Below are 12,906 nucleotides of genomic sequence, written 5' to 3'. Positions count from 1 at the left end.
CGGTGTCCGAACACCCCCCCGTGTACACTACATTGGGGTGTGCACGTTAAAGATCCCACGATTGACAAAAGGGTCTTTCCTGGCAAAATTGCTTAGGCACAGTTAATAATTGTCTACCTATACCCGTGTGACTTGGAATAATAGGCCGTGAAAGGTAAATATGCGCCGAAATGGCTGCAATCTACTGGCCGTATAACATTTCATCTCACACGGCATCATTGCAGAGCGCCTAGAACTGTACCCACGGAATATGCGCGATACAGTGGACGCCGCTTAATAAAACCGCGGTTAATAGAGCCAGCCGCTTATAAAAGCCGATTTCAGAAGGTCCGGATTTATCACTATATCTTATGTATTAGAAAAAGCCGGTTAATAAAACCAACCCGCCGCTTATTAAAGCCAGTTTTCCCTAAGAAATCACGTAGTTTGTGACTAAAACTCACATTATCTTGTTCTGATGTGGAAGACGACTAACAAACTGTTAGGAAACGCTATCGTTGCTGAGCTTTGGTTCAGTTTTGTGTGTTGCATGTAGTTGACTTATTTGTACTTTGTGGGAAAGTACCGATATTATATTTTGTAAACACAATATTTATGCTTGGACGAGAATGCAGGTGAACTTTCTAGTCCTGTCAAAACAAGTTGTTTATCACGCTGTTTGTAGTGTGAGTTCGTGGCGTTCGTTCGGATTAAGTGCGTCGGCGCTTTTGATGTGCGTCACAGAGAGAATGTCGCTAGTTTAGTCCATGCACGGCTCGTATAATGTAGTTGTATCGTGTTCGGTCTGGAATATTCTCGAGATTGAGTATTTACTATATATGCCAGCGCGATTTGAATGTTAAAAAAAGCTTCTATTTGAGTTCTGCTACGTTGTGCAGTTGTATGTATTGAATGCTGAATAAATCCTCGAACTCAATTTGACGAGTTGTTTTCTGTTGCTGCGAAGACGGGCGACGTAGAATAAAAGAACACAACTATACGACGTTTGAGAACTTGTGGCAATCTCAAGTGTCGTGTAACAATTGGGGGCCAAGCCAAGGATCTACGTTTAACGCCAAGGGTTTTCCAGCAACAAGGACTAGTGTCAAGACAGTCACAGGAGGTAGCCATCAATCGGGTGTATCCTGAGGGATCAGTATTGAGACTACGGAACCGTGGATTCGGTGTGACTGGTGAAGAGTTTGGTAATCGCCGCAGCTCGGTACGGTGAGCGACGCCGGAGTGTATCGGGATTACAGAGGTTAGCTGCCGTTTGGACGAGACGGACTTCGTCGCGGAGCTAGTGCATTAATACTACGAAATACGACTGAGGTACGTCGTGTACGTATCGTGAGCAGAGTGCGCCGTCACGTTAGACGAGGAGGGTGGCAGCCTGCGTCTACGAAGGTGAACAGCGACGAGAGAAGCATCGGAGGTGCAGTAGAGACTGTGTTCTTTTAGAAGACTACATTCGTCTACGTTCGTGGCTGTGAAAGAATACAGACGAACGCACCGGAAAAGACCAGAATGGCTGAGTTCTGGGAAAAAGGAGTTGAACTGGGACTAAAAGGCAAGCAGTTGACGGAGTTCGTCGAGTCCCAGACACGACTGCTGGCGCAGCGTGAAGAAAGACAAGCGCAGCGTGAAGAAAGACAAGCGCAGCGTGAAGAAAAAGAAAGAGAAAGAGAAGCACAGCGTGAAGAAAGGCAAATTGAGCTGAAACGCTTAGAGCTCCAGATAGAAATGGAGACGAAGCGTTTAGAGCTTCAGACAGAAATGGTGCGTGTTCAAAACGAGCACGAGGCACCACGCCAAAGAGATAACCAGCAGCAAATGTTACACAGGGCACCGAAACTTCCAGCATTCGCTGACGGGAAGGACCAGATCGACTGCTACCTTGCAAGATTCGAGAGGTTCGCTGAGAGTGCTAGATGGCAGCGCGACGACTGGGCGATTCAACTCAGCGCACATTTGACTGGGGCAGCACTTGAGGTCTACACTAGACTCTCAAATGATGACGCCAGAGACTATGATGTACTGAAGGAAGCTCTGTTGCGTTGCTACAACTTCACTGAAAGGGGCTACCGTCAACGCTTCCGCGAATGCCAGCCATTGTCTGGAGAGACACCGAGCCAGTTTGTGGAGCGCCTGTCGTCATACCTGCAGAAGTGGGTGGAGTTATCAGGTGAAGAGCAGTCATATGAGAGTCTGCGGGACTTGATCGTGAAGGAGCAATTCCTTAATGCCTGCCCGAAGGACCTGGCGACCCGCTTGGAAGAGCAAAAGCTGCGGGGTTTGAAGGACATTACTGATGCTGCTGAGCGTTATCTCATTGCTCATGGAAGGACCCTGGGGACGTCAAAGTCATCGAAACCTTTCCAGAAGAGCGGGAACCAGGCAAACCAACCTGCCAAGGGACAAACTGAGTCCGCACCATCATCCAATGAAGGGCAGAACATAACGTGTTTCCTTTGCAATGCCAAGGGCCACCGAGTCGCCAACTGTCCCCAAAAGAAAAATAACGGACATGTCAATGACAAAGCGCAAGAACATCGACGGAGATATTACGACAACAAGAGGCAAACGAGTGGCTCGAACCAACAAGTATGTGCGAGCAGCGTCATACTTCCAAGGGCTGCCGAGCAAGTGGCTACACCATCGGACGTGGAAGAATGTATTTCTGATGGCCAGCTTCTACTCGCCAATGGCAAGTCAATCTCTGTCGTCGCCAGCGCAGCTGTGTCAGTGTCGAACATGCCCGTGTCGAAGGGATTTGTTGAGAAGCAGGAAGTGACTGTTCTCAGAGATTCGGGCTGCAATGGAGTCATTGTCAAAGAGGATCTGGTGCCAACAGAGAAGTTCACTGGTGACTTCAAGTGGACGCTCATGGCTGACAGCAAATGCGTGAAGGCACCAGTGGTAAAAATCCAGATCGATACTCCATACTTCACCGGAGAAGTTGAGGCCGTCTGCCTGAAGAAGCCCTTGTACGATCTATTAATTGGGAACATTGGGGGTGCGAGACGTCCTGATGACCCTGATGTCGAATGGAGAATGGGCGCAGCTCAGCCTACTGTTGAGGAGGAAGACCCACTGCCATTCGCGAATGAAGATATCAGCGAACTGTTACGAGATGACAGAGCAACTGCGCATCGCCGCGACCAGCCGCAGGTTGTAAGCGCTGTGACGACCAGAGCCCAGGCGAAGAAGGACAAAACAACTACGCCACTCAGGGTCACCAACAGTTCTGCAACTGCTGTCGTGGACAGGGATCGGCTGATTCAGCTACAGGAAGCTGATTTGACCTTGACAAAGTACAGGAGTCGTCCTGTCAAGGAGATGACTAAGGGCGAAGGCACTGTGCACTTTGAAGTGAAGGCCAAGATTCTGTACCGAGTGTTCCAGCACCCGAGAGTCAACGGTGGGAAGCCATTATGTCAAGTTCTGGTGCCTCAACCACTTAGGCGCCAGGTGATGGAGGTGGCCCACGACTCTATTATGGGAGGTCACCTGGGTGTCAAGAAGACATCAGACAGAATCCAGGCTGCGTTTTACTGGCCAGGACTGCATGCAGATGTGACTCGATTCTGCCGATCGTGCGATATTTGCCAGAAAACCATACCTCGAGGAAGGGTCCCGAAAGTGCCGTTGCAGAAGATGCCTTTGATCGACCGACCTTTCAAGAGGGTGGCCATTGACCTCATCGGCGAGATCAAACCGCCAAGTGAAGAGGGTCATCGTTGGGTACTGACCCTGGTAGACTATGCAACCAGGTACCCAGAAGCTGTGCCTCTGAAGAAAATTGACACCGAGACTGTTGCCGAGGCACTTGTGGACATTTTCAGCAGAATTGGGGTTCCTGAAGAGATCCTCACAGACCTGGGGACACAGTTTGTCTCTGAATGCATGGAAGAGGTCAACAGGCTGCTGAGCATTCGTCACTTGACTACGACAGCTTATCACCCGATGTGCAATGGGCTGGTCGAAAAATTCAATGCGACGCTGAAGTCCACGCTGAAGAAACTATGCAGTGAGCAGCCAAGGCAGTGGCATCGCTACATCAATGCCTTGCTATTTGCATACAGGGAGGTGCCACAAGAGTCCACTGGATTCTCCCCGTTCGAGCTGATGTACGGGCGGACCGTGAGAGGCCCGATGCAGATACTAAAGGAATTGTGGACGAAAGATGTGGACACACCTGAAGTGAAGAACAGTCACCAGTACATGTTTGAGTTGCGAGAGAAACTGGAGGAGACTCTCGAGATTGCGAGAGAAAACTTGAGAAAGTCTCAGGATAGCGGAAAGCACTACTACGACCGCAAAGCCGTAAACAGGAAGTTTACACCAGGTAACAAAGTGCTGATACTGCTTCCCACTGATCACAACAAACTACTGATGCAGTGGAAAGGCCCATACGAGGTTGAGGCCGTGGTAGGGATCAACGACTACAAGGTGAATGTCGGCAAGAAGTCCAAGATCTACCACGCTAACCTCCTGAAACTGTATGTGGAGAGACCTCCGGAAGCAGTACAGGTCGCAGCAAGTGCGGAAGAACCAGCCGAACTAGACGAGTTCGACGGTGAGGAACTACTGGAGTTGGGAGACCTCCACAAGAAAGAGGGAGTGGATGACGTCAAGCTAGGACCTGACCTGACAGAAGATCAGCAGAAGGAGCTGCATGATTTTATGGGCGACTTCACCCATAGGTTCTCTGATGTTCCAGGCTCTACGTCCTTGGTCGAACATGAAGTCCACCTCACATCTGACGTTCCTGTTCGCTCAAAACCATACCCTATCCCGTTTCAGGCTCGGGAATCCTTGAAGAAGGACATCGACAGCATGTTGAAGATGGGGGTCATCCGTGAGTCATCATCCCCTTACTCATCTCCCGTTGTTGTTGTCAAGAAGAAAGACGGTACAAACAGGGTATGCATTGACTTCAGGAAAGTCAATAAGATCACCGTGTTTGACCCTGAACCAATGCTGACGGCAACTGATCTATTCCGACAGTTAACCGGCAGTAAGATCTTCTCAAAGATCGATCTCAGCAAGGGATATTGGCAGATTCCTGTGCGCGAAGAGGACATACCAAAGACCGCCTTTGCAACTCCAGACGGAACGTATGAGTGCCTGCGGATGCCTTTTGGCATGGTGAACAGTGGTGCTACCCTGAAGAGAGGAATGCGAAAAATGCTCAAAGGAATGAAGAATGTTGTGTACTACTGGGATGATCTGCTAGTCCACACGGAGACCTTTGAGGAGCATCTGGAGACTTTGAGGGAATTGTTTTCCCGCCTGACAAAAGCCAATCTGACCGTGAGACCCAGCAAGTGCATTTTGGGGACCGACAACGTTGACTTCATAGGTCATTCACTGAAGGAAGGTCAAAAGGGGCTTTTGTTGGAAAACGTCACCAAGATCCTCAATGCGCCACGTCCTGAAACCAAGAAGCAGGTGCGATCCTTCCTTGGATTGGCTGGGTACTACAGAGAGTTCATTCCAAACTTCGCCGCCATAACGGCGCCTTTGTCGGACATGACCCGAAAAGGATGCCCCAACCGAATACTCTGGGGACCAGCTCAGGAGAAGGCATACCAGACCGTGCGCGACCTGATGTCACGAGACCCGGTGCTACGCCTTCCTGATACTGCCAAAGAGTTCATCTTGCGTACAGACGCATCGGACGAAGGGATCGGCGCCATGCTGATGCAAGAGCATGGAGGTAAACCGTTTCCGGTCAGCTATGCCAGCAAGAAGCTGTCAGGAGCCGAGAAGAACTACTCGACCATGGAGAAAGAGTGTTTAGCCATCGTGTGGGGAATCAAGAAATTTGAACTCTACCTCCAAGGGGTGAAATTCGTGCTTCAGACTGATCACAAACCCCTCACCTACCTGAACTCTGCGAAGTTTGTGAATAATCGTATCATGAGGTGGGTGATGTACTTGCAGAACTTTGATATGCGAGTGGAATCGATTAAGGGTTCAGACAATGTTGGAGCAGATTTTCTCAGCCGAGTATGTGATTAAAACTGTGTTCACTCTCCAACAGACTAATGTACATACCTGGTTTTCAATCTGTTATGTATACATAATATGTGTACAGGTAGCGTTTCAATGATTGAAAGAAATTAGGTAAATTTCTTCTTGTGTTGGGTGTAATGTTAGGAAACGCTATCGTTGCTGAGCTTTGGTTCAGTTTTGTGTGTTGCATGTAGTTGACTTATTGTACTTTGTGGGAAAGTACCGATATTATATTTTGTAAACACAATATTTATGCTTGGACGAGAATGCAGGTGAACTTTCTAGTCCTGTCAAAACAAGTTGTTTATCACGCTGTTTGTAGTGTGAGTTCGTGGCGTTCGTTCGGATTAAGTGCGTCGGCGCTTTTGATGTGCGTCACAGAGAGAATGTCGCTAGTTTAGTCCATGCACGGCTCGTATAATGTAGTTGTATCGTGTTCGGTCTGGAATATTCTCGAGATTGAGTATTTACTATATATGCCAGCGCGATTTGAATGTTAAAAAAAGCTTCTATTTGAGTTCTGCTACGTTGTGCAGTTGTATGTATTGAATGCTGAATAAATCCTCGAACTCAATTTGACGAGTTGTTTTCTGTTGCTGCGAAGACGGGCGACGTAGAATAAAAGAACACAACTATACGACGTTTGAGAACTTGTGGCAATCTCAAGTGTCGTGTAACAAACACACATTCATAAAATCGTTCTTCTCTGACGAGTAATGGTTGGTGACGGTGACAGTGAAATTATTGATGTACCGAAGTGATCAAAGTACTCGTACATGTACATAATTAAAACAAAAGTTCAACATCCTTCGTGAAGTTTTGTTTAGATTCAAACAAGTGTAAATGACGAAAGAAAGTGACTGGGTGACGTAAACAATTGAGAAGATTTTTTTTTTCTTTCGAAAATGACGTATTCCTGGACCGCCGGTTAATAAATCCGCCGCTTATTAAAGCCATTTTTCGTCGGTCCAGAAGTGGCTTTATTAAGCGGCGACCACTGTATAAGCGTCCTATTGATATTGATTGATTGAAAGCCAATTTAGGTCAATTAAGTACTGTTGAACAGGCCTTAGCGACCACCTCTCAAAAACCTGCTCATTATACGACCACCCCAAAGAATCAATAATGAGGTTTTTGTCCGGTTTAATTCACCTATCAATACCGACCACCTGTCTATAATAATCACTTTTGGTTGGTCCCTTGGGTGGTCGGATATAGGTAGGTTTGACCTTATCACTTTTCTAGGTAGGTTTGACCTTATCACTTTTCTGGGTAGGTTTGACCTTATCACTTTTCTAGGTAGGTTTGACCTTATCACTTTTCTAGGCAGGTTTGACCTTATCACTTTTCTAGGTAGGTTTGACCTTATCATTTTTGGCTCACGTAAGTGTAGCCTATGCGATCGTAACTTTGTCTGTCTGTGCGTGCGTGCGTGCGTATGTGCGTGCGTGTGTATGTCTGTGGTAGAAACTCTAACATTTGAAGACGTCACATTACATTGACGTCACATTATGACGTAAGAGGGTTAGACGTCACGCGAAGGAAGTACTGAAAGTCTCGGTCATTATTATTTTGAGCGGGCCGAGACTATTTGGCAGTCGTGTCCATGTAAGTAGGCTACATGCAGACAGACAGATCTAGATCTAGTGTCTCGCTTTCTTGCACAGTTTCACTTGTGCTCTTTCTGTGTGTGTGTGTGTGTGTGTGTGTGTGTGTGTGTGTGTGTGTGTGTGTGTGTGTGTGTGTGTGTGTGTGTGTGTATGTGTGTGTGTATGTGTGACGGAGTGATTGAGTTTGTGTTACTGTTTGTCGATTTCTTACGTGAGCCTTGATGGCTTCGCCTCTTGTTCTAGGTAGGTTTGACCTTATCACTTTTCTAGGTAGGTTTGACCTTATCACTTTTCTAGGTAGGTTTGACCTTATCACTTTTCTAGGTAGGTTTGACCTCATCACTTTTCTAGGTAGGTTTGACCTCATCACTTTTCTAGGTAGGTTTGACCTCATCACTTTTCTAGGTAGGTTTGACCTTATCACTTTTCTAGGTAGGTTTGACCTTATCACTTTTCTAGGTAGGTTTGACCTTATCACTTTTCTAGGTAGGTTTGACCTTATCACTTTTCTAGGTAGGTTTGACCTTATCACTTTTCTTCAAACAACTCTTCGTACCAAGCAAAGTAGTTTGTTTGTTTGTTTGTTTGCTCAACGCCCAGCCGACCACGAAGGGCCATATCAGGGCGGTGCTGCTTTGACATATAACGTGCGCCACACACAAGACAGAAGTCGCAGCACAGGCTTCATGTCTCACCCAGTCACATTATTCTGACACCGGACCAACCAGTCCTAGCACTAACCCCATAATGCCAGACGCCAGGCGGAGCAGCCACTAGATTGCCAATTTTAAAGTCTTAGGTATGACCCGGCCGGGGTTCAAACCCACGACCTCCCGATCACCGGGCGGACGCCTTACCACTAGGCCAACCGTGCCGGTAAGCAAAGTGTTGCCTCTGTCTGACCTGACAACAAAACAACAGCAGCAGCAACAACAACATAAAAAAATCTGACGGTTCAGTATTTTTTGTAATCTTAACAAAATATAAGGACAGTTAAGATTTGTAAACCCAATTTCTATGAGGGTAACCTCACTGGACAATATGATTCCAATACCAGTAAAACGGCACTGTGTCTCCACTTACCTAGCAACGGCCTGATGAACTTGGTCCAGTCCCAAGCCTTGGAGATCTTGGACATGGAGGTGAGGTTGGACAGTAGGCGAATGGCCTGCAGCTGTATGTTGCGCGGCGCGCTGCAGATGAGCGTGTACAGATGGTTCAAACCGCCAGCTTCTTCAAACATGTGGCCTGCGAACAACAGACAGAGAAATCAGTAACAAGAAGAGCAAACGCTCGATCGAGTCACTTTCGCAGTTCTGAATATTATATGAGGCATCAGATGGACAGGAAGAAATTGCTATTCACAACACAATGAGTCACGTTCACATAAAATTTGAGCCCGGTCACTTTTATAGTTTCCGAGAAAAGCCCAACGTTAAGTTGTGTGTTGCCGAACAGAAAAGGCTAGTTATCTCCCTTGTTTTTCTGATAACGTTCGTAAAAGGCTACAGATGTAAATACTTTGATGTAAAGAATAATCCTACAAAGTTTCAATCACATCCGATGAACTTTGTCAAAGATATAAAATGTCTAATTTTTCCTTTGACGCTGACCTGTGACCTTGAAAAAGGTCAAAGGTCAACGAAACCATCGTTAAAGTGTAGAGGTCATTGGAGGTCACGACTAAACAAAATATGAGCCCGATCGCTTTGATAGTTTCCGAGAAAAGTCCAACGTTAAGGTGGTGTCTACGGACGGCCGGCCGGACAGACTAACACTGACCGATTACATAGAGTCACATTTTCTCAAGTGACTCAAAAATTAAAGGAATAAAAAGGATAAAGAGAAAGCAGAAACAAAATAGAGATAGAAAGGGAGGGAGGGAGGGAGGGTGAGACTGAGCGAATTGAATTGAATTGAATTTTATTTTACAAGGATCAAGATTTAAGGCTATGACTTTTCTTACAATCTGTCCTTGGGACGCACAAACACACAATGATAAGATACAAGATTAAAAAGTTAAAAACAAAAAGAGGTTGAAAAAAATAAACATGTGAATTGTGATGATAATGATGACGATGATGATCATGATGATGATGGTGATGATGATGATGATGAAAATGATCATGATGATGATAATACAGTTTTCCTAGTTCTTGAAAGACTAGAACAACCTACAAAGCAACATAAAAAAAGTTTGCGCTGGTAGTAGTACATGACCTTAACATGTTTGCTGCCAGTTTTTTTGTTTCTTGTTGTTGTGTTGAACAATTCACTGCTAAAATGGTAAGGCCAACAAAAAAAAATAGGTCTGTTTACGGTAACATAGGCCCAAAAAATAGGGTCGGTAGGTCGGGATTTTTGGTTTTTTCTCTCCAAAAAACCATATTTTTACGTTATTTTAAAACAAAATTTTTTTCCCCCCCAAATGCCAAAAAAAAGTCTAGGGTCGCGCGAAAAAAATAGGGTCGGTCGGGTTACCGTAAACAGACCTATTTTTTTTGTTGGCCTAAGCATGTTTAGATGTCTGGTTTAGAAATGTTCATGCTCTTTCTCTCTCTTTCCTTCTCTTTCTCTGTGAAAAAGCAAAGGATGCTGATATGCTCAATGCACATGCATATTTCTGACTGAATCATATATATATATGCGTGTCATTTAAGTTAAGTGTTTAGTTAAAACTCAAGGTCTAAGTTCTAAATGAATTAAAAACTTACAGTTTGCCCTAGTTGTATAAATGACTACATCACACACACACACAAACATACACACACAAACATACACACACAAACATACACACACAAACATACACACGCATTGTTTGTTTGTTGTTTTTCTTCTTCTGTTGTTTTTTGTTGAACATTTTTTTGGCCAGTTAAACTAAATTACCTGGATTGTTAGCTGACGTCCAACAGGCAGCGAAAAGGTTAATGGCCTCAAAACTCATTCTGTAAAAAAATCCATTGTAAATGTAATTGTCTTTACTTGTGCACTGTCTCATGTGTGTGAATAACACGTACCAGGGCCCACAAAGTGCTTGGTCAGGTTAATCACAGTGCACATGGCAAGTTCCACTGTCGGCTCGTCTGCTGGCGGGGCCTGTATACCTGTCAAAGCACATGTGTTGCACGTATAAGGCCAAACAAAACAAAAGTCACTTTCCTGCAAGTGAAGTCCGAAAAATTGAGTTGTCCATTTTAAAAAAAAAAAATTTTAAGTGAGAAATACGTTGTAGGGTTCGGTGAAAAAAGAGGTCAGTTGGAAAATCAGAAACATTGAACTTTTTTCTTGGCCCAACAGAATACAGGAATGCCAAAGTACACTTCCCTGCTCGCCCGGGGCAAGTAGAACCTGGGCGACTATGATAAGCACCATTAAGTGGTGATGACAACAATCAACCTGGAGAACACTCAGTGGGACACTGGGAGGGGATTGCTGTACACAACATGTTCATAGCGCTAAGAGCGTAAATATAAAAGTGTCTACAAATATTATACAGTGGAACCCCCCTTTTAAGACCCCCCAATTTAAGACTCCCTCCCTTTTAAGACCCTGTTTTTTCAGACTTTCTGTTCATAACTTCTGTAAGTTACCCCCATTTTAAGACTCCCTCCTTTTTATTAATTTTAAGACCTGATTTTCTCAGATTTTTGAATGTCTTAAAAGGGGGGTTCCACTGTAGGATCTTAACTTTCTGGAGAACAAATCAGAAGATCTTCGCATGGAAGCTGCACCATAAATAACAACAGGTTGCCCTACCTGCTAGGCAGCAAATCTTGGCCTGGGCATCAAACTTGGCGAGGCAGACGGCAGATCCAGTCAACTGGTAAACATGCTCCGGCTTCACCTTCTTGACCGATCCATAATCCACAGCAAACACAACGACCTCATCCTCCCCCAGCGCCACCACCCTCCCTCGCACCGCGCCACACTCTTCCCCTCCGTCTGTCTCCACGGCAACCAGGTCACAAACTCGAGGCGAGAACGTCTTCAGGTTAGGCAGCTCTTTCACCAGAAGATCGGAGATGGACTGTACGGTGCTTGCCGCATCGCCGCCCACGTAGGCCCAGAAGTAATTCCCTCCGATGGTGTTCAGAAAGAATATGTCTTTACGCTCACCACCCCCCTCATCCTCGTCCGAAACCATAACGTCCGCTCGTTCATCGGGCCGGATCAGCTCCGAGACGCCGCCGATGACCGGCTTCACAGGGGTGGAGGAGTCCAGCGGCTTCCCGGCCCACGCCAGCCGATCGCTGATGAGTCGCTTAGCGATGCTGTAGACGTGGGACTGGCCCTGCAGTCTGATGTTGAGGCTGCACTGGGTAAGATGTGTGGATGCTCCGTGTAATGCTGCGTCAGGGTTGTAGTGCTCGATGTCCTTCCATATCTGAAAAAGTTCAAATACAGAAACAGTCGAACCTACCTTGTCTCAAAATGGAAGCTAAGTTAGAGATCAAAACACAAGAAATGTACATCTATGGTACTGTGAGGGAATAGCCTTACAGCCCACGTAATAATGTTCAGTGTGCGTGCGCGTGTTTGAGTGACTTCATTGGTACGCATGCACTTGACGCCATCTTTTATGTGACGTAATTTACGACGCACGATGCTAGCTTTTAGAACAGCTTAGCACTGACGCTTCAAGCAGACGTGACTTTGTTGCAGACGACCAGCTGCTAATCTGTTAGTATCGATGTGCGGGAGTTGTTTGATAAAATGACAAGTTTCTTTAGGATAATAGTCACTTACGGACATGGTTGTTTAACGACGGTTAGCGGAAAATAGAGTAGTATAAATTGAAGAAGAACCGGATTATTTGCCGGAAGTTAGTGATTCAGGGTCAGAGTTCACTGTAGCGCATGATTATGCGAAATAGTCCAAAGATTTGAGGTCTATAAAGAAATATTTTAAAAATAAAAGCATTCACTACATGTAGATCTAATTTTGACCGATCAGTCTTTAATCTTAAAGTAGACCCCCCCCCCCCCCCCCCCAACAACAAAAAGTGAATTTATAGATGTTATGCATAAACAATCTTAGAAAGAAAGTTCTTCAAAGGAGGAGGGGAAGGGGTGTTCTAGAAAGAGGAATCCACCAGTAACAGGGATTTGTTTGTTTGTTTGTTTGTTTGTTTGCTTAACGCCCAGCCGACCACGAAGGGCCATATCAGGGCGGTGCTGCTTTGACATATAACGTGCGCCACACACAAGACAGAAGTCGCAACACAGGCTTCATGTCTCACCCAGTCACATTATTCTGACACCGGACCAACCAGTCCTAGCACTAACCCCATAATGCC

The 12,906-nt window shown here is 45.7% G+C and overlaps 1 protein-coding gene across 1 annotated transcript in view; it reads right to left on the bottom strand.

The window, feature by feature from the left end:
* Window positions 1–12,906, bottom strand: part of LOC138948499 (uncharacterized) — a 54,837-nt gene that overhangs the window by 22,653 nt on the left and 19,278 nt on the right. The window contains exons 4-6 of the mRNA XM_070320053.1: window positions 11,367–11,994; window positions 10,628–10,714; window positions 8,694–8,858 (exon numbers count right to left, since the gene is read on the bottom strand). Coding sequence (XP_070176154.1) covers window positions 8,694–8,858; window positions 10,628–10,714; window positions 11,367–11,994 — 880 coding nt within the window. The remainder of the gene's footprint in view (window positions 1–8,693; window positions 8,859–10,627; window positions 10,715–11,366; window positions 11,995–12,906) is intronic.

Source organism: Littorina saxatilis, linkage group LG15 (assembly GCF_037325665.1).
Source record: "Littorina saxatilis isolate snail1 linkage group LG15, US_GU_Lsax_2.0, whole genome shotgun sequence".
Lineage (NCBI taxonomy): Eukaryota > Metazoa > Mollusca > Gastropoda > Littorinimorpha > Littorinidae > Littorina > Littorina saxatilis.
Note: the sequence above shows the minus strand (reverse complement) of the source record. Positions and strands in the feature narration are given on the sequence as shown.